This window comes from Eublepharis macularius, chromosome 8 (genome assembly GCF_028583425.1).
Source record: "Eublepharis macularius isolate TG4126 chromosome 8, MPM_Emac_v1.0, whole genome shotgun sequence".
In the NCBI taxonomy this organism is placed as follows: domain Eukaryota; kingdom Metazoa; phylum Chordata; class Lepidosauria; order Squamata; family Eublepharidae; genus Eublepharis; species Eublepharis macularius.
This window is the reverse complement of record NC_072797.1, coordinates 99,839,951-99,864,907: the sequence shown is the minus strand read 5'-3', so window position 1 is coordinate 99,864,907 and position 24,957 is coordinate 99,839,951. Positions and strand designations below refer to the sequence as shown.

At 40.2% G+C, this 24,957-nt stretch overlaps 1 protein-coding gene across 4 annotated transcripts in view; it reads right to left on the bottom strand.

Annotated features, from left to right (window-relative positions):
* Positions 1 to 24,957, bottom strand: part of TRPM3 (transient receptor potential cation channel subfamily M member 3) — a 510,178-nt gene that overhangs the window by 215,948 nt on the left and 269,273 nt on the right. For all 4 annotated transcript variants that reach the window (XM_054986519.1, XM_054986520.1, XM_054986521.1 and 1 more), the window contains exons 2-3: positions 7,220 to 7,299; positions 4,975 to 5,179 (exon numbers count right to left, since the gene is read on the bottom strand). In XM_054986519.1, the coding sequence (XP_054842494.1) occupies positions 4,975 to 5,179; positions 7,220 to 7,299 (285 nt within the window). The remainder of the gene's footprint in view (positions 1 to 4,974; positions 5,180 to 7,219; positions 7,300 to 24,957) is intronic.

Here is a 24,957-nt window from a genome sequence, read left to right as displayed (position 1 = left end):
GGGCTGCTCCCTCTGACACCCAGGAGAAGAAGCCTGGCAGTGACTTTCCCGGTGCTGAGAGTGAGGGGAAATCCCCCCTCCTCTCTCACTGGAAGAGCCAGCGTACTGGGCTGTCTCTTCCCGGTGTGTCAATTTCAAAGAGACAGAGAAAATCTTGCTGTCTCTTTGACATCAGGGAGAAGCAGCCTGGCAGCGCAGACCTTCCTGGTGCAAAAGGGAGGAGAAATTCCTCCCCCCCTTCTCACCGGGAGGGCGAGCGTGCTGGGCTGTCTCTCCCTGGTGTCAAAGAGACATAGAAAATCTCCCTGTCTCTTTGACATCGGGGAGAAGCAGTCTGGCAGGGCAGACTTTCCCGGTGAGAAAGGGAGGAGAAATTCCCCCCCTCTCACCAGGAGGGCGAGTGCACTGGGCTGTTTCTTCCGTGCCCAGCAGGGAGGTGCAGGCTTACGCCTGCTTCCCCGCCACCCCATTCAGCCACCGTGGACGGGGCTGGAGAGTTCCCCGGTCCCATCCGCAGCAGCAGAAGGGAGCACCCGGCTGGTGGGGACTCACAGGCATATGCCTCCTTCCCCGCCACCCCATTAAGCCACCGCAGACAGGGCCGGAGAGTTCCCTGGTCCTGTCTGTGGTGGCTGAAGGAAGCACCCGGCTGGTGGGAACTTGCAGGCATATGCCTGCTTCCCCGCCACCCCATTCAGCCACTGTGGACGGGGATGGGGGTTCCCTGGCCCTGACAGCAGTGCTGGCACTCAGCTGCTCGTTGGGAAAGCCCCCGATGAGCAGCTGATTCAGGCCATTTAAATGCCCCTTTCCCTGCCGCTGCGCAGTGGCCTTGAAATGGGCATTTAAACTCCTTGACCCGAAGCTTTCTGAATCATTACGAATGCTTCGGGATTGATTTGGACATTTTACCTGAATCGGATTCCCAAAGCGCACACCCCTACTTTGAAGTTGCATTCAGGTAGTAAGTGCTTAACATACCCATGCAGTCTCCACCTAAAGTGTATGTTTATTGACTCACTCTGGTGAATTTGAAATATTCTTTGCAGACAAAATAGTTCATAATTTTATCTTCTGTATAACACTCTGGGCATTGGGATACATAATGATGTACAAATTAAACAATACACTTTGAAAGCTGAAATTTTGAATACAGAGTTTGAGGTTTTAGCAGTTCATTGTTTCCCTAATATGTTCATTTTACAATCTCTCTCTTATACCAGTACAAAGTAACTGCGACTGACACAGTCCAGTCTGGCTAGGAAAATCCAACTGAAACAGCTATTTTCTTTGCTGGTGGGTTAATATATATCACATTCAGGAAAGTTGGGAAGCTGAATAGCTTTCAATATAAGGTTTCAGACCTCTAGATGGGGCCTGAAGATCTCTCAGGATTAAAACGGATTTACAATCAACAGGGATCCGTTCCCCTGGAGAAAATGGCTGCTTTGAAGGACTCTATGGCATTATACCCTGCTGATGTCCTTCCCCAAACCCTGCCCTCTCTGGGTTCTACTCCCAAATCTCAAGGAATTTCCCACCCTGGAGCTGGCAACCCTACTTAAATAGAACTAAGGAGGACAAGAGAACTACTAAACTGGCAGAGGGGAAAGAGTTCTAATATTTATGTGAGAGCACTGAGCACGTTTTTCAGGTCTCTGTACAGAGACAAGTCTGATTTCATTTTGCCTGATATCATTATTCTGGGTATAGGCAATACTACATAAGAACAATCAAATAATTCTATTTTATGTTGCATTTGGTTATTTTGTAAAGTAAGGAATCTTGTAGTATGGACAAAATAAGATAATTGCATCTTCTCAGAGCAAAATATTCTTTGTGGAAAGAACAAATTACTTTTTCAGAGATAAACTGAAAGTTTGTGGAAACACACACAAGACTGCATTCAGTATCCCACAGTGCCTGATGTTTTCCATGGAAGTCTCATCAATAAGGAGAGTTCCTTCTTTCTTTAATAAATGTGGGACTGCTCTAGAGAGAGGGAATGGTTATGTTATATTAAAGAAGCATGATTTTAATAAACTAGACTTTTTCATATTCTTTTTTCACTGTAGAAAGCAGTGGAATTTTATCTATCTTTTACTCAATTGCCAAAACTAAGAAAATATAAGATTTCATGCTCTGCGTTACCGTTATCTATGTCTTGGTGCCATGATCTCAAAAATGAATATTTTACTTTATCAAGTGACAGTGGCTCACACCCGGGGCTTCAGGACTCACCCAGACAGGTCAAGGTGGTGGTCCAGGGGTGATCCCGTGACTTGACCTGTACCACTAGTAGGCCGTTGCCACAGTTATTGGTCAGTGTTCTTGGTTGACGTTAATTTAATAAAGTGGCCCTTAGATCCAAGCTTGGTGTCTATCTCATCATTCCGACTAGGGTGGCAATCCACTGTTACCTTCTATAAAGTGTAGTTCAGCTCATATTCTGGAATGATTTATCTTCCCTTGTCACTGGTTGTTTCCACATCGACTGTTTGCTCCAGGTTTTATACTGGCTGACGTCACACGGGCTCTAATTTCATCAGTTTTGCACTAGAAATAGTTTCTTCTGTTATTGTTATTAGAACAGATTCTCCCATCTTTTGACGACTGCTTGCACTTCCAGTCAGTCACATTAAAAGGGAAAAGTGCAATTTGATGGTCAGTCAAAGTGCCTCCGAAAATGGGGCCCTAAAAATCCTGCCCCCTTAAAAAAAAAATTTTTCCGCATATTTGCGCTATATCACTCTTCTATTATACCAATGTTGTGCTGGGCCAACCCAAAAGCCAACCGTGATAGGTAGTAGAGGTTTCCCACCCGTGGCAGAATAGCGCTATAGCGCTATAAGGCTGATGTTTTTTTAAAAAAAATACTTTGAGACTTAATTGCGGGTCATGCTGGGGCTTGTGGGAGTGTAGGGCAGGAGAATCAGTGTCAGGTGAGACAGATGATCGGGGAGAGTGAGCGTTTTGGTGTTGCAAAGGATTCATAGTCGGTTCAGGGCATTCACATGGAAGTGGATAAAGATGACATAAAGAGTCACAAAGCATGAACTGGGGAGAATGGCAAAATCGCAAGATAGCCGGAATAAGGTGAGCATTCAGCAGGAGATGGCACTAGTTTGGCGCTAAATTTATGGCTGTGTGACGACGGCCACTGTTGGGAAGACATATCTCTTCCCTGGAGCATCACGGTGCATTGGTTCACCTCCTAGACTTTCTATGGCTTTTCACCCATCTTTCCCAAACCTGCTATGATGAGAAGTTTTAAGAAAGATTGCAGCAAAACCTGGATGGTTGACATATGGACGGGAAACCTTAGGTTTTACTAAGTTGGATTCGCTGAATTTCCAGTTTTCATTTTTTTAAAAAGTAAACCTCTTGCCCAGCCTGTTGAAGAGCTATGATGGGAAAGGGGTCTCTGCAATGAAAGGGGCTAAAGACTTACTTTTTGAAGAATGAAAAGTTTTTAAAAAATGAAAGCCTGTAATATCGATATATCGATATAATGCTATTCACTTGCTGATTAAAAAAAACTGAAATGCCCTGCGGGCCTGGGGGATGACTGCTGCAAGGGGGCTATAGCAGAGAAACTTTAGGGAAGCCTGCCATATGGAAGTGCAGCTACAGCAGCAATGGAGAAACCACACGCATTTGTCCCCATGTAGAAAAGGCCACTCTCTGCTGATAATATTTAGTGTGGGTAGAAAAACATACCATATGTTGATTTCAGAGTGCAAAATGACTCAACAGCCAGCTTTGGTGGCAGTCCTTTAAAAAAAAAAAAGAACGTGTAGTTCCTCCCTCAGAAGCAGACATGTGAAGAATAAAGAACATTTGGCTGAAAATTTGCTTGTACCTATTAAATTGCTACTGTTTCATTGTATGTGCAATAATGAATCTCATGGGAAAGAATCAGGCAATATCTAATGGATTATCATATTGAGCTGTCATCTAGTTCCATAAGTGACATACGGATTTTCTGAGGAGGTTATGAAGTTGGTGCAGAACCATTAGGGGAAAACAACCAGTGCTCTGCAGAATTGACTTGAAAAAACTGATAGGATCTGAAATGTTTTGGATGTTGTTGGATGACATTTTTCATTTCTGAAAAACACCTTTTAATCTGTCTGAACTCCAGTTCATTCTATAAAGAATTTGTTTAACAAACACAGCAGAATGTATTTTCTGAACCGTTTGGAATCTGCTCTGAGGACTGAACATGGCATAAATCAGGCCAAACTTTAACATTATTTTTAAGTTACTCGAGTATTCCTGTATATGACTAAAATAGTGGAAAGCAAATTTTTTACATTTACTCATGATGACTAATAAACTATTGTATTCTCAGCCCACCTACATAGGACTTACATAAAGACTCTCCTGATATTACAGTTATGTGAAGAATCTTAGGGCCAAACTAAATGCGATGCTTTGTGTCACCAATTTAAAATGCAACCCTCTTGTTTCAGCAGTTGAAAAAGCATGAAGTGAAGGAGAAAGAGGTCTGTGGTGCGGGCCTGATCAAGATTGAGCCCTCTTGGCAGTTTAAAGTGGTGATGGCAAAACCATGACAACCACAAGTTCACTGTCATGTTTAGTTTGGCTCTTACAGTAAAAAATTGTAATTTTAAGTGGGTAGCTGTGTTGGTCTGCAGTAGAACTGCAGGATTTGAGTCCAGAGGCATCTTAGAGACCAACAAGACTTTCAAGGTGTAAGCTTTTGAGAGTGAGGGAACTCTTAAAAGCTTACACCCAGAAAATCTTGTTGTTCTCTAAGGTGCCACTGGACTTAAAAACTGTAATGTGATAGGAGGACTTTAATATTCCAGACTTTTTAAGGCTACATTTTTTCATTTCCTTTCTACAAGATCCATTTCCTGGATAATCCCTTGGAACAAAGGCAAACATATACATATAGCAATTCAGAATGTGAGAAGCACATTTTAGCAGTACATGATATTTCATTACCATGGCTTTGTTTGAGTGGCCGCCTCCTTGGAACTCAATGGTTCCAAAGGCATCTGTAGGGCTGAGCTGAGTGTGCTTGCTGATTGACCACTTCTCTGATTGGAGGTCATTTCGAGTAAGCCGGCTTTCATTTTTCTCATTCTGAATAACAGAGATACTTGGAGTAAGTCCCACATGTTGACCTATTAGGCGTCCACAGCAACACCTATGGGGCGTTAAACAAAAATTGGCTTATCAAGAAACAGGTTAGATTTCACTTAACTCATTGCAAAGTTTGTAACATAACATTTCAACACTGCCAATAAACAGACTGGAGTATAATACGATTATGATCTGTGCTCCAGATGTAAAAGTGCAGAGGACTCCAGTTACTTTAATCAGGGCTTTTTTTGTGGTGGTACACACTGATACTGAATACTACTAGCACCCTGGGCGGGGGAGGGGGGCGCTTCTAACTCCTGATGGAGAAATTGGTGGGAATTAATGCAACCTTATATATCAGTACCAACACATATTTTAAAAAACAAAAATAGCAATTATTTTAATATTTTATTTACAGGAGAATTTCGGTTAGTGCAATTTTCTTCATTCCAGTTAGGTAACTTGCCAAAGTTGCTGCTTAAGTTCAAACGAAATAAGGCAGTGATCACAGATCTTCCTCCACCTTTTAAAGCTCAATTTCAGGTGTTTGATACCAATTTGAATCAGAGTTGTACAGAGCAGAGAGAGAGAAAGCTTAATCCTTGTAATCCCACATGGTTGCTATAATCAAAACTGTTCTCCACACACTATTATTAGCCCTTTTTAAAAAAACTAAAAAAGACAACATTCACCAGAGTAGGACTTCTCCATGTAGTCCCAATCTGAAGTGAGGTGCCACACAACTTCAATTGCTCTTTAAACATATCTGGGAGGATTTAATTATGAAACTGCCAGAGTGTCCTCTGGTTTGTCCTCTGTCTGTAAAACTAAATATGTAGATATCTTGTCCTTCTATAAATCCTTTGTGTTTCCATTTTGTATTGCTTATTTTCACAAAGTAGTTACAGTGGCATCTTGTACTGGCCCATCTGGGTGTCAGTGCCAACAAAAGCTTGCTTTTGGGGTGCTGCACCCAAACATCCTGATTAAGCACCGCTTTATCTCCCAAGGATTTCAGCATCCATATAATACGTGCTTTACTACAGCTGCTTTTAAAATCTTTCTGATGGAACATTATCACGTGTAAGCATCCACAAGAAACACATTTGAGAAGCTACCCCAGGGTGCAGAACAGCTGTCAGGAACAGGGTCTACTTTAAGAAGATATAAAAAGATTACTACAGTGTTTTCAAGTACACGAGATGTGAGCGGACATGCAAACCAAATTAAGTGGCACAGCAAATATTTTTTCCATATTGGGCTGACAATAACTTTTAAAACAATTCATTTTCATGACATTTTAAGCAAATCAAAAGCTCCTTTTCAATAGAAAAATAGAGAGAGAAGGTAATTCCAAATTTCCCCACCTTTTTTTCAAGGCTATATGGTTAAATGAATTTATCTGCAGATGAAGATACTACACTTGTTAGTGTGGATTATGCTTATTATGATTTATCTTTGTAATACAATCAGGAAGCATTCGTTAAGAACAGTGCTTTATTCAATGGGAAGTGAAGGGGACTTACTAGATTGTGGGGGGCCTCACCACTGACATCTTCACATTGCTGGCAGAGCATTGACTTCACTCCTGTGCACCCACAAATGACATCAGCAATTTCCTGGGGCATGTCAGGGATGCTGTGGTATTTGGGCAAAACTCTGTCATTTAACCCCTGCAAAACACTGATGTCAGTTCCAGGCACAAGGGAGTGACATCAGGATGCTGCTAGCATGCTCCCATTTCCTTCTATTCCCTCACCCCCCAACCCCCGCTGGCTAGCTGAGTGGTAGAGGGAAGTGCTCGCTGGCAGCGTGAGATCCCCTGCCCTGAGTAAGGTGATGATGGAAAGCTTAAATAGGACTTACTTCCAAGTAGACCATTTAGGATTGTCTGGTAACTATTTTACTAGATAAAGAATATCAGAACTAAAGGCATCTATTAATTATAAGAGGATTGGATACCTATGAAATTGCTAGAAGAGAATTGCATTTCTCTTTAACAGACATGCAAATAGTGTAGTAATAGTAGCAGAGTAGCGTAGTATAACAGGTTTAGCGTAATCTGACATGCAGTAAGAAAACCCCCCCAGTGCAATGCAATTACCTATGGAGGTCTTTGGTGCTGGGTATGATATGAACACATTCCCGTTTGTAAAATGCTCTCTCTATCCATGACTTCTGAGCCTGAAAAAGGGAAAAACATTACAAAATTAACCCATAAAAGAATTTTCCTGTGCAATTTAAGTTTAAAACAACCAGGAAACATTTTAACACATGATGTTTTGAAGCAGCCATCCAGAGGCTGTGTTCTGCTCTACTAGGATTCTTGCAGGGCTTGATGAATTGCATACTCAGTTAATATTTACATTATCAATAAAGGACAATGAATGGAAATAAAGTACACATCAAGCCTCACAAAATGGTGAGAAAAACACTTGACTTCCCTCTTTCTACTGTTGATGAAAGCACTCTTTTTTGATACTACGAGCACTGAACCCTTTTAGATTTTTTTTTTTAAAATAAAGGTTATTATCAGTATACTACACAGAGAATCATATGATTTATGCTAAAAAGTTAGAGGGAAAGGAAATACAGCTGCAGGAAGGAATGTTAAATAAGAAGAGCATCTATAGAAGCAAATGAGTTGGGCAAGGGAGAGGCAAGGTTCGGCAAGAGTGTAGCAGTTCAAAAGTTTGTTTTACTTCCAGATTAACAACACCATACACATTTAAAAACAATTTGAGTGCAAGAACTTGTCTGTGTAATGCTTTCTAGTTGGCACTCAATAATAATGGCACAGTGCCATGTTTAGGCATCTGCCCGGTCTGCCCTGTAATGTAGATTTGACTGATCATTTTCAATGAGAGCTGAAGAAAAAGATGAAATATAGAGTAGCCATACATTGCACATGATTGACAAATTATTATTTGCTTAGTCTACTAGGCTGCAAAATGTTGTATCAAATTTTATATGAAAATGAAAAGCAGCAAGTTATTATTGATGAATACACAATCATACACTAGAAATACTAACAACCGAAAAGGATACAAAATTAACAATGCTGGATTAAAGAAAATATATGGCAGCTCCTAATGTCACCAACAAATTATCACTGATTGTAGCTGACTTCACTGCATCAAAAATGTATTTATTTCTTGAAGTAAACGAGCTGCCATGCTGTCCATTTGAAGAGTTTGCAGTAGTGTCATATAAAACTTCAGGTTCTGCTTATTCTGAATAAGCTACAAAATCCACTAATTATGAAGAAGCAGGCAGAACAGGTAGTGTGGTCATATACATATGTCTGGATAGAAAGTTTGTATACTGAGTGGATAAAAAAGGAATCATTACTATTTCTAAAACTCTATTATCTATAAGGCATAGTTCAAGTCACTATAAGCATATTAAAAATTACTCTAGAGAAACCCAATGCAAAACAATAATCCTTTCACTTAGCTGCCAGAGATTAGTCTCTCTTAACTGTGTCAGTATGAATAATTATATTTGTAGGGTTGGATCTTGATGCAAAAGGACTGTGGATGGAAAAGCTTTCCACCAGAAGCTCCTACTGCAGCCCATAATACGCCGCCCTCCCGTACTGCTGTTCCTGGGGTAGAGAGAATACCTTGGCACACCATGTGGGGAGAGTCAGAGGTCTACCATGGAAGGGAGGAATCAGCAAAAACAAAATAAAAAACAAACCCTCCTCCCACATCAGCAGAAAATGTTTTGCAGGATCTGAACCATAAAATGTATACAAAGAAACAATTCTTAGGTAACTGTAAGAACTGTCTCCTTCCATATGTACCCACAAGCCCACTATAGTCTCCAGGCATTCATCTGTAGGTGATCTTGCCTCTTAGGGTAGCCCTAAGTTTTGGCATCAACCAGAGCTCAGGCCTTTTCCATTATGGCCCCTGCTATGTGAAATGGGTTCCCCGAAGAGGTGAGGGGAGCTCCCACCTTGATGATCTTTAGGAGGCATTGCAATGCATGCCTGTTGGCCAAAGTTGTTGAGGGGGGTTTGAATGACAGGCATCTTTTAAGGGGAGAGTGAGAGGAATTCAGGGGTTGCTATTTTATTTTGGTTCTAGCTGTAAATGTTTTTAATCTGCTATTGTAAACTGCCTTGAACCATGAGGAAAGGTAGAGCAAATGTGTTTTAATATAAGTAAAAAAACAAACTTCATGATGAAGACATCATTAAAAAAATCAGCACACATTCTACAGAAATACACACAAAACATCATGTCAATACCCTGAAATACTCTTCCATCCAACTTGCACTTGGTTGGAACCTTGGCAAACTTTGCAGTTTATTTTAAAATTTTAATTCATTTCCCCTTTTTCTTCTATAAAATACTTCACGCAATGTATGGATTTTAACAAGGAAAGAGTTTTATAGACAAACGACCTCTTAAATAGGACCAGACTTGTACTTGTTAACAGTAGTGAGCTCCCCACATTTGAGCATCTAAATTATATCCAAAGCCTTCTCTCTTATTTTTGCTGTATATAGTCTCTACTTAATCCTTTGGAATAATTTAAACTGTGCAGGCAGGGAGCAAGCAGAAATAGTTTAAGTTGCTTTTGGCTTGCTTCTTAGGCAAAATTCTACTGTGGGTCAGGCAGCACAGAATAAGGAAACCAGTAATATAATTTCAAATATAGTTTCTTCGGGTGGCGTGAAGCAATATCATTATTAATTTTTAACTTTGAAGAACTCTATAATGTATTTTCAAATTAATATTAAAAACATGCAAGATCGCATTATTATTATATGCCAGAGATGTCTATGTTCATCACTATTTTTCCAGCATAGTGGAAAAGAATCCACCCGTGATGTTTCACCTTGTAAGCAAGTTTCATATGGATCTTCTCCATAGTTCAGCTTTTAATGACATTTATAGTCATTAAAAGTCAGTACTTACTGAAAACCCTATCCTATATACCTATTTATTTGGACTTACTCCCAACTGTATATGTTTAAATCAGAAATTATTATCACAAAATACACTGAAAAAAGCATCACAGTGTAAAAACTTTTGATAAATGAATAAAGAGTAGTTAGCAAATCATCGCATAATATTAATGTGTAGAAGATAATGCATATACATAATGTCTTTAAAAATTACAATACTGGATAACACACAAGTTTATGAGTAATTTTTAAGAAATAGGATTGAATACAAAACTCCTTATGCTATATGGAGTTTAATTGCTTTCCTTTTCAATCTTAATAAGGTGCCTAGGACTCTGATTGTTTTCCCAGAAAGCATAAAACTGCCTTTCCATGCTAAATCTCCTTGGGTTTTCCTGGCTGAACAATTTCTTAGTACAAAACCACCCTTGAGGAACTACATTATTCAAATTGGCTGGCTTTTCTAAAAGTTCATTGTGTAATACAATTATGAACCTTTATGGAAATGTACAAAACAAGTTAATGTAGTTTTGGGGAGATTTATCCAATAAATATTTTTGGAAAGCTGTCCCTAAAAGGTTTAGGAAGGGGAAAAAACAGTAGCTGAACTAACAAAATTAAATTTAAAAGTAACATATTACATTTATTATTAGAAAGAAAAGAAATGCCTTGCTGGATCAGGTTGAGCTCTTTGTTTTTAAGCATTCTTTTTGTAAGAGTGGCCAGTCAGATGTCTCTAGGAAGCTTGTAAGCAGGGGCAGAGCTAAGGATTCTGTCTGCAGCAGTGGTGAAGGGCTATTTCTATTTCTATTGTTATTCTATTGCTAGTTGTTCTTTCTCTGTGCCAGCTCAGAACATCAAGAAATTCAAGTACTGTATAGTGTATTAGGTCTGTTCTTAATTTCAGCTACAAGATAAAATACATTTTTTATAACACAATATCTTTATATTTCAATCTTACCATTATCTTCAAAATAAATCAGAGGTGTCATTCTCTTTTATTATTAGAGAACCAAAAACTCTTCTAAAAATCTGGACCACTAATCTTTTTGCCTCAAACACATCACCAGTGCCTTTTTATTTTCATAACTTAAAATTTTTACTTCCACAAACTATTCCATTCTATGGGCTGAACAAGCAACAGTTCAGTAGTTCAATAAGGATCATTCAAACATAAAGCATATCAGCATTAATTTGCATTAATTAAAAAAATTGATTTACATTCATTAAACACTTGCCATACATTGCTGAATCAAGACATGGAAACAAAACAAAAAATGGCTTGATAAATTTTATTTTATATATTTTTAATGTTAAATATGTACAATGCAAATTCTGAATGATGCTGTGCTGCCTGAATTAAACTAATTTATGTTGCATTGTAATTTTGCTCTTCATTGTAGTTCCGGCAGCAATTAGAAAACGTAATTATCATCACATAAATTCCATACATTCTTAGGTCTAGTGGAATTTGCACTAAATTTAAGTTTGTAAAATACAGATTTTGTTATTAAATTTAAAGCAATAATAATTATTACTTTTTTTTTTTACCTGAGTATCCACATTTCAGTCTTTCTAAAGTTCTCCCTGGTCAATTTGTGTTGTCAACATGCCGTTGCTGCTGGTCTTTCTGCTGATAATAATACTCTCATGACTACCCACCGGACAAGTCATTCATTCCATTCTTAACCAGGAGATGTTAAAGTAAGCAATGAACTTGCGCCCATTAGCTACTTGGAATGTGCTGCCATGGGATTAGCCTCATTAAGAGTTCTACAGACATTCACTCACAGCTCCAAAACACCACTTCATTTGGACATCTAATCTGACGCCAAAAGAAAAACAAATCCCTTGAGAGCTTGGATTTAGCAAGCACAAGTCCTGACAGGCTGCTTTTTTAAAATTTTCAAAAAGAAGGTCTTGTGAAAGTGTGATAAGGTGTTCTGAGTTCTGAAAGTTCAACTCAGGAAAGCAAATCCTTCAAACGAAACAGTGTACTAAGCTGGAAAGAACCTGAACACACATGAGATATTTTTAATCTCTAAAGAATGAAACCAGTGTGTTTGTTCAGCAACTGCTGGGAATCTCAGTGTAGTGAAAAACATATTACTGTTCATCAACAACAGTTCCTATTAAAAATGCTTGCAATTGCCTTTCAATACAATGTTTATCATCTAATCAATTTATCATCCAAGAAAGTGAGAAATGTTTGATGTACAGTTGTAGAGAAACTGGAAGATAGGAGCAAATTATGTTTCAGTGCAAATTAGGTCACAGAGTGGTGATGGTAGATGATGAAAACTTTGGTAGCAACTGCAGAAATCCCTATATAACCCCCTTTGCAGAAAATAGTAATGTTAACATTTTTATTATTATGCCATTTTTGTTAATCTGCTACCATCTGTATTCTCCCCCAGAATGCTGTCAACAATTGTTGTAACACTTTTATGCCAAATGTTCTCATACACAGCTGATCTTTAGGGTTGGCAGCCTCCAGGTGATCAGAAGTGTGCACTGAAAAAATTTCCTTTTCATTTTCAGATCCGGCACTTCCAAATCAACTATTTTATTTATTTATTTTATCATATTTGTATTCCGCCCTCTCCGCGAGCAGGCTCAGGGTGGATAACAGCATTAAGAACATTTAAAACATTCCATATAAAACATTTAAAAGCATCATACAAAAATATAAAAAATAGCAGCACTCTTTTTCCTGATGGCGGCAATAATAAATAATGCAACAGTACAATTGAATATAGCAGCAGCTTAAGAACAGTGGTGGGCAGCTCTCATAGGGAGGGGAGTAGATGTTGTATCCTCTAGCCAGCAGAGGCCCAGCCTCAGCCATAAGCCTGGTGGAACAACTCTGTCTTACAGGCCCAGTGGAAAGATAGTAGATCCTGCCGGGCCCTGGTCTCAGTAGTCAGAGCGTTCCACCAGGTAGGAGCCAGGACTGAGAAAGCTCTGGCTCTAGTCGAAGCCAGGTGGGCCTCCTTGGAGCCAGGGACTGATAACAATTTCTTTCCTCCCAATCAGAGGGTCCTCTGGGGAATATACAGGGAGAGACGGTCCCTCAGGTATGCTGGCCCCAGTCCGCACAGGGCCTTATAGGTCAATACCAAGACTTTGAACCTGATCCGATACTCCACTGGTAACCAATGCAGCTCGCACAATATTGGTGTAATATGCGCCCTATTTGGTGCTTTCATAATGATGCGCGCCACTGCATTTTGCACCAGCTGTAATCTTCGGGTCAGGCTCAAGAGTAGGCCTGCATAGAGCGAGTTACAGTAATCTAACCTAGAGATGACCATTGCCTGGATCACTGTAGTTAAGTCACAGGTAGACAGGTAAGGGACAAGTTGCCTGGTCTGCCGCAGGTGGAAAAAAGAAGACCTGACAACCACTGTGACCTATGCCTCCATTTTCAGGGAGGCATCTAGGATCACCCCCAGGCTCTTAACCCTCAGAACTGGCACAAGCTGTGCCCCATTGAGGGCCGGGAGCTGGAGTCCCGAATCCAGTCCTCCGTGGCTCAAGTACAGGACCTCCGTCTTTGTTGGGTTCAGTTTCAGTCGACTCTGTTTCAACCAATCAGTCACGGCTGCAAACGTATGTTCCAGGACATCTGGGGCTGAGCCGGGCCAGCTGTCCATCACCAGATACAGCTGGGTGTTATCTGCATACTGATGACACCCAAGCCCGAAACTTCGCACCAACTGGGCAAGGGGGTCATGTAGATGTTAATCAGTAAAGGGGAGGGTATTGCCCCCTGCAGGACCCTGCACACCAATGGGTGATGGGGTGACAATTTCTCCCCAAGCGCCACCCTCTGTCCTCGACTGTGGAGAAAAGAGACAAGCACTGTTACTGTCTTTTTCTGGCTGGGATGTTCCTGGTTTAGATGTAATCCATTTGGTTTTTTTTGTAATCATGAGTTTTAGCCCAGGCTCTTTGTGTCAGCTGCTTTTGCATTGAATGTCACAAAAATCACACTGAACACAGTCCTCCCTCTAAAACATTGACCCACTTTCCTGTTTCCTTTATCGTAAACTTGATAATATTCTAGCTTTTAAAATAATATAGGTTACTATTCTGCCTTCAGGCACCTGAAGTCCATAAAGAAACTTAATACAGTTGAAAACACAATAATAAAATCGTTACCCAATAATCATTTTTTATAAAAACAACAGCATTAATATTGAACAGATGCAGTAATGGAAACCAGTGAGAGAACTCACATTAGAAAACTAGGCTTACCAAGAAGAAGCAATAACAGTATGGTCATGTAAAGTCTGCTCAGGTATAAGTACAGAGCTGATACCTGATCAAATCCTTTTTGAACAATTCATATATGATGTGAGACATGATCCTGTCTTCTTTTTAAAATCATCACCACCATCATCATCATCTTTACCACCACCACCACCCCTACCATCACATTAAAATGCATAGCTGTCTAGCAACTTGCACGATAAAAAAGGCATTAATGTACAACTTATGTGAATGAACATTCTAATGGATATTACAAGGTACATCTTATTCAAAGTAATGCAATAAAGATGACTCAATTTTTTATTTTTATGGGCACTTAAACATACATTTTATTTAGGCCCATGGTTATCAATTTAAATACATCTAAATCTGTTTACATATATCCTTAGTCAGTCTGGAGGTATTAACTGCTCTCATTAAATATTGCCAAAAAGTAAACTATCACTTTGTGATCAGATGCAGACTTGTCAGGCCACAATTCATAGGCAATACACTTGTCAGGATGCTGTTATACACTTTCTGTATAGGAGCACAAGATTTCTGACTAATACGGCTACCCACCTTTAACTTTCTGTATAGTTATGATATATTTGTATCAGACCATCATAGCTTCATCCACTGATAAGAAATTGCACACGATAAAATAATGCTGAGCAGGCAAATGTCAGTGTTCCTAGTACTCTTTGTGGCACTTTCATGCATTGACCCTTTACAGAAGCGACAGCTTTTAACACTTATCACATGGTCTCTGAACTTTCTGTTCCTTCTGTAGTTGATACTAAGAAAAAAGTTACCATTTGAGCCTTTCCAAGAACAATCTTCAATTGTCCTTTGTATTCAAGTGCACAACAGGAAGAAATGAAATGTGATATTTTATAATCACTGGACATTATTTCAGAATGAAGAACATAGTTTACTTGATGCAACTTTAGATCAGTATTACAATTAAGGGTATTATAAAACAAGGTTCACAGGAGTTTGCAATTTTAAACTATCCTTCATTCAAATAATTTTATGACTGAAACTGAACTAAACTAGGATATTTTGAGTCTGTTGATACATATTAGTATTGTTAAGGCTAAGTCACTCTACCTTTGGGTACTTAGAGGATTCATAAGAACTTATTTTTAGGAGGTAGGGGAAAAAGAGGTTGCTATAACGAGCTCCCATGTTTCAGTCTTTATACAAACAGACAACTCCTTTGATCAGTTCATGTACATGGGTAATCATAATGCCACAAAACTAATGGTGCTCAGAAAATGCCAGTTATCCTTATCTGTAATGCTATTTTAGTTAATACCCCATTTTCACAAATGGCTAATCTATTTGCAATTAAAAATAAGATTTGTTTGAGTTCATGTGCTACTTTGTGTCTGTTAGCATTCATCATACTAAACCAGTGGCTACTGTTGACACATACTCAGAATATATTTAATCACTTAATCCCTTAGCGTCTAAGAATCTTATCTGATTTGTTGATCTTGCATTTTGACTTGAAATTCTTTTACATGGAAATGCAGTTTACAGAACAACAGTATCTGGAGCCAGGCACATGTAAATGTATGTGTTTCCTTTCCAGTCTGACTCTTGAACTCCTTCCTTGAGAGAACTCATTGTTTAAACCAGGCTGCTGGGAAGAAGACTGGTAGGAAAAATGTACCGAGACTCAGCAATAGGTGTTCCTCTTGATTAGTGACTGACACATACAATTGCACTGGAATTACTGATGCTGTTGTTTCCTCCTCCTCCATGAGAATCCATACTGCTGGTAAACTCTAACAATAGCAGCATATGCAAAGAAGAGAAGCATTATGATGTACAATGTACACAACATTGTTGGTCAGGCCTCATCTGGTCAGGCCTCATCTGAAGTATTGTGTGCAGATCTGGAGGCCTCGTTTCAAAAAGAATGTGGACAAAGTGGAACGAGTGCAGAAGAGAGCAGGGGCTTGGAGCTTGGAGGGCTTGGAAATCAGGGGCTTGGGGACTAAGCCCTGTGAGGAAAGACTGAGGGACCTGAGAATAATCAGTTTGGAGGAGGTTGAGGAGAGACATGATTACTCTCTAAACATTTAAAAGACTGTCACTTAGTGGAGGGAAAGGAGCTGCTCTTGTTGACAACCGAGGATAGGACTCAAAACAATGGGTTTAAAAGACAGAAGGGAACATACTGGCTAGGCATCAGGAAAAACTTTTTCACATTAAGAGTAATCCAGCAGTGGAATGGGCTGCCTAGGGATGTGGTGGGTTCCTCCCACTGGCAGTCCTCAAGGAGCAGCTGGATGAATACTTGTTGGAGATGCTTTAGGCTGGTCCTGCATTTGGCAGGGGTTGGTCTGTAAGCCCCTTCTAACGCGACGATTCTATATATTTGTTTAATCAATGCAGTTACCAAATGGCAGTGCTAGTACACACATATATAAAATATTTGTGACTCTTGATGAAAAGTAAGCTTTTTCCAGTGCTTGAGTATGTTGTTTATGCCGGCAATTCAGTTATGATATGTGTGTGTGTATTACGTGCCATCAAGTCATATCCAACTTATGGCGACCCTATGAATGAAAGACCACCAAAATGTCCTATCTTTAACAGTCTTGCTCAGAGCTTGCAAACTGGAGGTCATGACTTCCTTTGTAGAAGTCAAGCCATCTCATTTTGCATCTTCCTCTTTTGTTACTGCCTTCCACTTTTTGTAGTATTGTTGTCTTTTCCCCGCGATTCTTGTCTCCTCATGATGTGGACAAAGTACAACAGTCTCAATTTCATCATTTTAGCTTCTAGCGAGAATTCAGTCTTGATTTGATCTAGAACCCACTGAAATTTGTTTAGCCATCCATGGTATCTGTAAAACTCCCCTCCAACACCACATTTCAAACTTCAACTTTCCTCTTCTCATCTTTCTTCATTGTCCAACTTTCACATCCATACATAGTAATGTGGAATACCACACTGTGACTTATCTTGATCTTGGATTCCAGTGACACATCTTTGTCCTTAAGGATCTTTTCTAGTTCCTTTGTGGCTGATCTTCCAAGTCTCAATTGTCTTCTGATTTCTTGGTTGCCATCTCCCTTTTGGTTGATGGTTGAACCAAGGAATAAAAAATTTCAGTTTCTTCATTATCAGCCTTAAATTGTGTAATTCTTCAGTAATTACTTTTGTCTTTTTGATATTCATCTGTAATCTTGTTTTGGCACTTTCCCCTTTAACCATCATCAATAATTTCTCACTATTTTCTGCCAGTAATGTGGTATCATTGTACCTCTCAAACTGTTAATACTCCTTCCTAACCAGCGGTACAGGCCAAGCCCTGGGGTCACTCCCCTGGACCCCGCCTTGACCTGTCTGGGCGAGACCTGCTGCCCAGGATGCGAGCCATTCACATGCATGGCTGGGATCCTGCCGGCCTGGCGGATGGTTTCCCCCTTAAAGCTCCAAGCACCTCCGCCGCAGAGCATGAGGGAAGGACTTGTCCAGGAGATCCCACCAGGCAGCCCTCTTAACTGGCCGCTGCCAAGCATGCCAGCCGATCCTGACAGGCCCCTAATATCCCCACCAATGGGGATGTGCCAAGGGTACTCACCGTCCTGCTAACATCCCCCCAACTAAATTCTGCCATTGATGGCCTATACAGCACCACTGTAGTCCAATAGCCACAGCTCCAGCAAGCAGTACAAGGTAGGCAAAAAACTTCCTTCCCCAAGGCCAGTCAGGGAAAGAAAGGAAAAATTCCTACCTGGCCCCCCAAAAGGCAACCGGTCAAAAACCTGCACTGCTACTGGGCGGGCGGGTGGGCCGAGCATGAGGCAGCAAGTGCTGATGCAGAGGCAGGGCTGTCCTGTTAAGGCACTTAGCCCCACCCCCTTCCCATGTGACCCTGAGAGGCTGGGGAAACGCTGCCGCTTATCCTCCATGGCAGCAAATGCGGTCCCCGGCCTCAAGCCCTTGGCTGCCAGCCGGCCGGGGGCCGAATTGTTCAAAGTACAGGTTGTGCAGCAAAACAATTGGATGTTGTGGTGTACCCATTTCTTTTAACACCACTCACAGCTTTTCATGATCCACATGATATATGTTGTACAGCTTTGGACCTTCCATTTGCATCTGTTCACATCAACAAATGGATGTCTTTTTGGCTTTAATCCAGTCCTGTCATTGAGAACAGCACTATCTGTATTTGTCCTCTGCCACCCCCCAAAAAACCCTAGCAAAAAATCAGGGTCCCTAATCATGAGAAAAAAGCTTATATAGATAGGCAGAGACTATGCGGAATGTAGCATGCTGATTAAGGGGTTGGGATGCAAGTCACGAGTCTGCTGGTTTGAATACCACTACTGCCATAAGCGCAGCAGGTGGCCTTGGGTAAGCTTCTCTTCTCAGCCCTAGCTCCCCGGCTGTATTGTGAAGCTAATATGTTCTAGATAGAAAGTGAACTGAGAACAGCTGTGCTTATAAGCATGAACTGACAAAGTTCACTGATAGCAAGATCATAATAAAACCAGGCAGCATGAAATTCTTCCTCCATTTGTAATTAAAGAGGGGATATATTTCAAGCAGATGTCCTATTTTTGGAAATTTCTCCCCCCAAAAGAACAAACAATATTATATAATGAGTCTAAAGTAGGAATACTGCTGTGATGATACAAGAATGAGTGTTTAACCAATAGTAATAAATAACCAAGTCCATTACTAATTAACAGATTACGGTATATACATATTCAATTTGTTCCACATTTCTCTTAAAACAGAAAACAAAAGTACATAATATGTCAAGGTTTTCCTTTACAGGGCTTTATTGATAATTTATTCCTGTATACTCCTTTCCTTGCCATCTGGTGATTGTATATTTATATTAGATTTTAATTATGTTTAACTGTGCTTAAGGCCTAAGGTCATATAAGCAGAATAAATTGATGATAATGTATATTCCTTCCCTCTTGTCTTGCAAAACAGAATATAATCACTAAAACAGATCTTCTGGGCTTATCATCCCATTATTGTCAAAATCTTTCCTGAATCTGATACATTGGGCTGACAAATTTGACATACAGCAATTTCTATGGTATATAGTATGCAAAAGCACAATGTAACCATGACTATTCTTGAACACTTCTATTTTAAACTCTAGTGGACAAGTGAATTATCTGAAATAAAGTGTCAGGAAGGATTCAACTGAGCAACTTACATTTTTCAGGCAAGGCTAGAGCCAGTGTTCCAGTCTTTACCTCACCCCCCTCCATTAATGGTCACAGAAAGAAATTGCAGAGAAATTATACTGATCCATAAAAGTTACCCACACCCCACACCAAGCCTGATATCTTTTTATGGGAGATTTCTGGTCATGCTTATTTCTGTGGTCTCAATACTGAATAATACCTCTCTTTGTCAGTACTAGAGGTGGGCACGAACCGCAATAAGAACCAAAAAAAAGCACGAACCTGGCCAATTCGTGGTTCGTTAACATGCAGTTCATGCAACCGCATGTTAATGAACGCCCAGAGACTTTTTTGGCCCAGTTCGTGCAATTCGTGAGCAGTTTGTGACCCCAGACAGGCTGGCACAGCTGAGGGGTGAGTGAAACTGACAGCCCTGTTCCCCTGCTGCCAGTGAGCAGCAGGAGAAGGGGGCTGTCAGTTTAACACACCCTGCGCCGGCTTCAGCCCATGGGCTGAACCCAGCGCAGGGTGAGTGAAACTGAGAGCCCTGTTCTGCCACCTGAGCGGAAGGAGAACAACAGCTGTCAGTTTCACACACCACGTGCTGGGTTCAGCCCATGGGCTGAAGCTGGCACAGAGTCTGTGAAACTGACAGCCCACGTTCTCTTTACGCCCAGGGCGGCAGGAAAATGGGGGCTGTCAGTTTGACAGCCGCTGCACAGGGTTCAGCCCATGGGCTGAAGCTGGAGCAGGGTCTGTGAAACTGACAGCCCCCATTCTCTTTATGCCCAGGGTGGCAGGAAAATGGGGTCTGTCAGTTTAACAGACCCCCTGCGGGGTTCAGCCCATGGGCTGAAGCTGGCACCGGCTCTGTGAAACTGACTGCCCCCGTTCTCTTTCTGCCCAGGGCAGCAGGAAAATGGGGGCTGTCAGTCTGACACACCCCACACTGGGTTCAGCCTGGGTGGCAGGAGAACAGGGGCTGTCAGTTTCACAGACCCTGCACCAGCTTCAGCCAATGGGCTGAAGCCAGCGCGGGTTGAGTAAAGCTGACAACCCCGTTCTCCTGCCAATGGGCTGTCAGCTTCACACACTCTGCACCGGCTTCAGCTGATGGGCTGAAGCCAGCTTGGGGTGTTTGATAGTGAAATTCCATGAACCACGAACCCGATTCGTGAACTGGGAAAGGGTTGTGAAGTTCGTGGTTCCTGGTTCGTGGAAATGCGACAAACCACGAATCATGTGGCTTGTTTTTTTTCCAGTTCATGCCCATGTCTAGTCAGTACCTCAACTTGTCTCATCTAGCTCTTCTTTGTTTTACCCTCTAGACCTTGACAAGGCAGAGGACATCAGGTAGGCTGTGAGTGTCCTGAGGAAGAACAAGCAGGACTGATCCTGCAGCATTATCAGCCTTAACCATTCAACTGCAGCCTTCAATTAATTCTAACAATGCAGGATGGTTATAAGTACATAATTCCAGTAGTACAAAAATCCACATTTTATCTACTGTAACAAAAAGATTCAACATTAAGATTAAATATTATGAAAATATTTTGGGTTGATAGTAATTTTTCTTGTTTTTCTAATCATCTGCTTTGAATATTAAAGTGAAAGGAAAGCCATACCCTATATGGTTGCTGTGTGATATGCAGGCTAAATTTGACATTACTGAGGCTATTCAAGGTTATTAGACACAGATTACGTTCGCCTGCCAAAGATACTCATTTTCTGCTCTAATGTGCAACTGTGCATATTAATACATCTTTCTTGGGAGAAATAGCCAGAGAGATTTCTATAAAGGGCCTATACCACAGAACTATATTTTGGAGAATTATTTTTTTAAATATCAAAGTTACAAATATTCTGCACACTGGGATCTAACAAACTGATATCCAATTAATTTAAATTTTAAATAAAAGAAGTTTGGAAGAAGAAAGGAAAGGAGCAAACTGTATTATACACCAGTGTCCTCAGAAAAGTAATGTGATACAATGGAAAACTTAAATGCCAGTCATTACTATACATTTTCACAGAAGCACAGAAATTGTACTTTTTGACCTTATTTGATCTGAAAAATAAGTATTACAGATGCAAGTATCACAGACAATGCATATCCCCAGTATGAATATAAATTACTATGTTGTCCAGCAGGAAGTTTGAGTTTACCTGCTATGGGACCTTCTTTCTGTGGTACCGTGTTCAAAGATAAGGTAGGTGACTATCAAATATAACCCCCTGTTCAGTTATTGCATCCTATCTGAGGAATTCCTTCCCAATTTTCCTGTTGTTTTAAGTGCCAGGTGTATCTTAGTTTTCTCTGATCTTTGGCGGTACATGGTAATTAATTACTTAGACAGGATACAACTCCTGACCTCCACATGTTCATCTAAACTTCTGATAGAACCTACACTATCTATTATTTTGCATTCTTATAGGGTGGAAATTGTATGTATAGAATATATTCCTTGAGGGAGCAGGAGCTCTCTGTGCACCACACTGTACTTGCCAGCAGTAAACTGCTAATAGGGCACACACCTGATGTTGTTCATCATTCCCTGACAGAATCTGAAAGCACACGAAGTTTATTTTGCACTGATATTATATTGTTTCAATCCTTGTGCACATCCTATTTATTTATTTACTTTAAAGAGATTTAACCTGCCTTTTGGTCAAATCAATGTGGATCATAATAACAGTAACAAATAAAAACTACTCAGCAGTCCTTCCCCTTTGACTAACAACAGAACCAAAGATCTTTACTTCATGTCTGCATCCCTAAGGCAACTGGCAGGTGAGCAAATTGTTCTTTTATGGAGGAAGAGCAAGGTGCAACCTATCGGCGGCCTTTGCACCTCTGGCCATAATAAAGGCTAGAGTGTCCTTCCTGCCATATCTGAAGTCATTGGGGAACTTGTGTTCTGCTTTGTTTGTTAGTCCTAGCCTCAGACTATTTGCAGCATTGTCAAATGTTCAAGAATTCTGTGCATGCTATTTTTTCAGTCTCCCATATTAAATAAAGTTCGAATTCATTTTTATTTATTGATGTCATTTATAGTCTGCCTTTCTCACTGAGATTCAAGTCGGATTACACAGTGTGAGATTAGTACAGTCAATATCAGGAACATTTCCATGAACAATGCCTTAGGGTGAATAGATCCAAGTTCACAAAGATATTCGCAGGAATCCAGTACGACATATTGGTGAAGTCTATCGTTCCTAACTCATTAGTGGATCATCTGAGATCCCCTCCCTACAATAGACCCCCTCCTATCTGATTAAAAAGCTTTTTTGAATCATTAGGTTTTGTGTCCAGAAATTTTCATAGCACCTAACTCCACCATGCCTACAAAAGAATAATGGTAATTTTTGAAAAGGCATTAACACTTAGATCATTAGAGTGAAAGGAATGTTCACATATGAATAATCACTCATGACAACAGAATTTAGCAATTAGTGCTAAATATTTATAATCTATGTGATGGAAGCAAAGGCATTAAAATAGCTTAACATAACCAGCATGTTTTGACTTGATTTGATCTACCAATGTAACTACTTTTGTATAGAAAACAATTTTAATGCACAGGTTGTAACTAATTCAGCTATGGAAAAATTACTTGGACATTTTCTGATATTTGTTTTGTCTAAATCTTGTGGAATTTGATTATACAGGGCATTCCAACTATTTCTCACAGTGAGTCCCTGAGTCCCTAAACTTGCTGATTATTACTTAAGCATTGTTTCAGTGTGATTTGTTGAAAGACTTCATTAATACAGATTAGTACTTTTATTAAGTCATGGTTAATTGAAGCTTGTGTGTGCTTTGTTAAGTGCCTTCAGTGAAGTGGATTAGTTGGTTTAATTTTATGTTCCCTCACAGTAGAAAGGCTGAACAAATTAATTACTTTTCCCTATTGAACCAAAAAGGGGAAAGATGGCTGTATAGTCTATACTTTACACATTTAGTACTTCAAAGCACTTATGAAGGATTCCTGCTTGAGGCAAAAAAATAGCTTTCAGTGACCATTAGCTAATGAAATAGAACCTGAAAGCCAAATTTAGCAGCTATTCAATAAAGGATGCTCATTAAAAAAAGAAAAAAATTACAAGTAGGTTTTATATGTGTTTGTTCTTTTATACCCATTTTTCTGACTAAGACTCAAGGAGGATTACAAAATATAAAAACAATGCAATCAGACAGCGTAAGACATCCAATGAACAATACAATAAGACTAGGATTACAGAATTAGAAAACAATGCAAACAAACTGCCTAAGGCAAAATGCAATTCAGGAAGTGGTTTACAAAGATCGAAGATAATGACACCTACAATAAACATGGTGGTATCCTACAATCCTATTCATTTATGAAAATGCTCTCCTGAATTGTTCTACTATACTACAATTCTAATCCCTTTATAAACATGACATTCTGAATATTCTGTTTGCACAGTCTGCAAAACAACAGAAATATGAGAGCCTTCCTGACCTCTTCAGGCAGACTGTTCCATAAGGTGACAGCCACATGTGTATGGACAGTTGCCAATTATGCCCATTTTCAGGGCAGCATCCTCAAAAGATTTTGCCCAGTTGATTGAAGCTGTCATGGTGGCGTGGGACAGACAATCCTGCAGGTATATGGGTCCAAGGCATGATTGGCTTTGTAGGTGATAACCAGTATCTGGTAACTGGTCAGTAACCCATAAAAGTAGGATATGCACTAGAGTTTCTGAGTTTACTAAGGGCAGACCCATCACAATAGTCTAGCCTTGAGGTAACCATAGTATGGACCCATGTAGTCAGATCACCCAGTTCAAGGTAGGGTAGGGGAGTCATTTTCTAGGTTAAATGAATTTAGAAGAATACATTTTTTGCAGCTTCAGTAACTTGCATCTTTAGCAGTAATGTTGTAAGCCCCTGGCTCTTCATGTAGTCGGCAAGTGTCAGCTGGATCCCATCAATAGTGGGAAGCCAGTTTAGTGTAGTGGTTAAAAGTGCGGGACTCTAATCTGGAGAACTGGGTTTGATTCTCCACTCCTCCACTTGAAGCCAGCTGGGTGACCTTGGGTCAGTCACAGCTTCTAGGAGCTCTCTCAGCCCCACCCACCTCACAGGATGTTTGTTGTTGTGGGGATAATAATAGCATACTTTGTAAACCGCTCTGAGTGGGTGCTAAGTTATCCTGAAGGGAGGTATTTAAATCGAATGTTATTACTATAAGCACAGTGTCCTTCATGACCTCAAGATTCCCAACCAGCATTACCTTCATCTTGTCAAGACTCAGTTTCAACTTGTTCTTCCTTAGCCATTTAACCACAGCTGTCAGTAGCTGGCTCAGGACCTCTATAGCTTCAGCAGGCTATTTTGGTAAAGAAACACAGAGTTGGGTGTACTGATGACGCTACGCCAGAATATTGATGGAAAACTACTCTGAAATCATGAACAAGTTGTTTTAAAGGCTTTACAAAGAGAGGATAAGGAGGATGGGGGATAAGCCT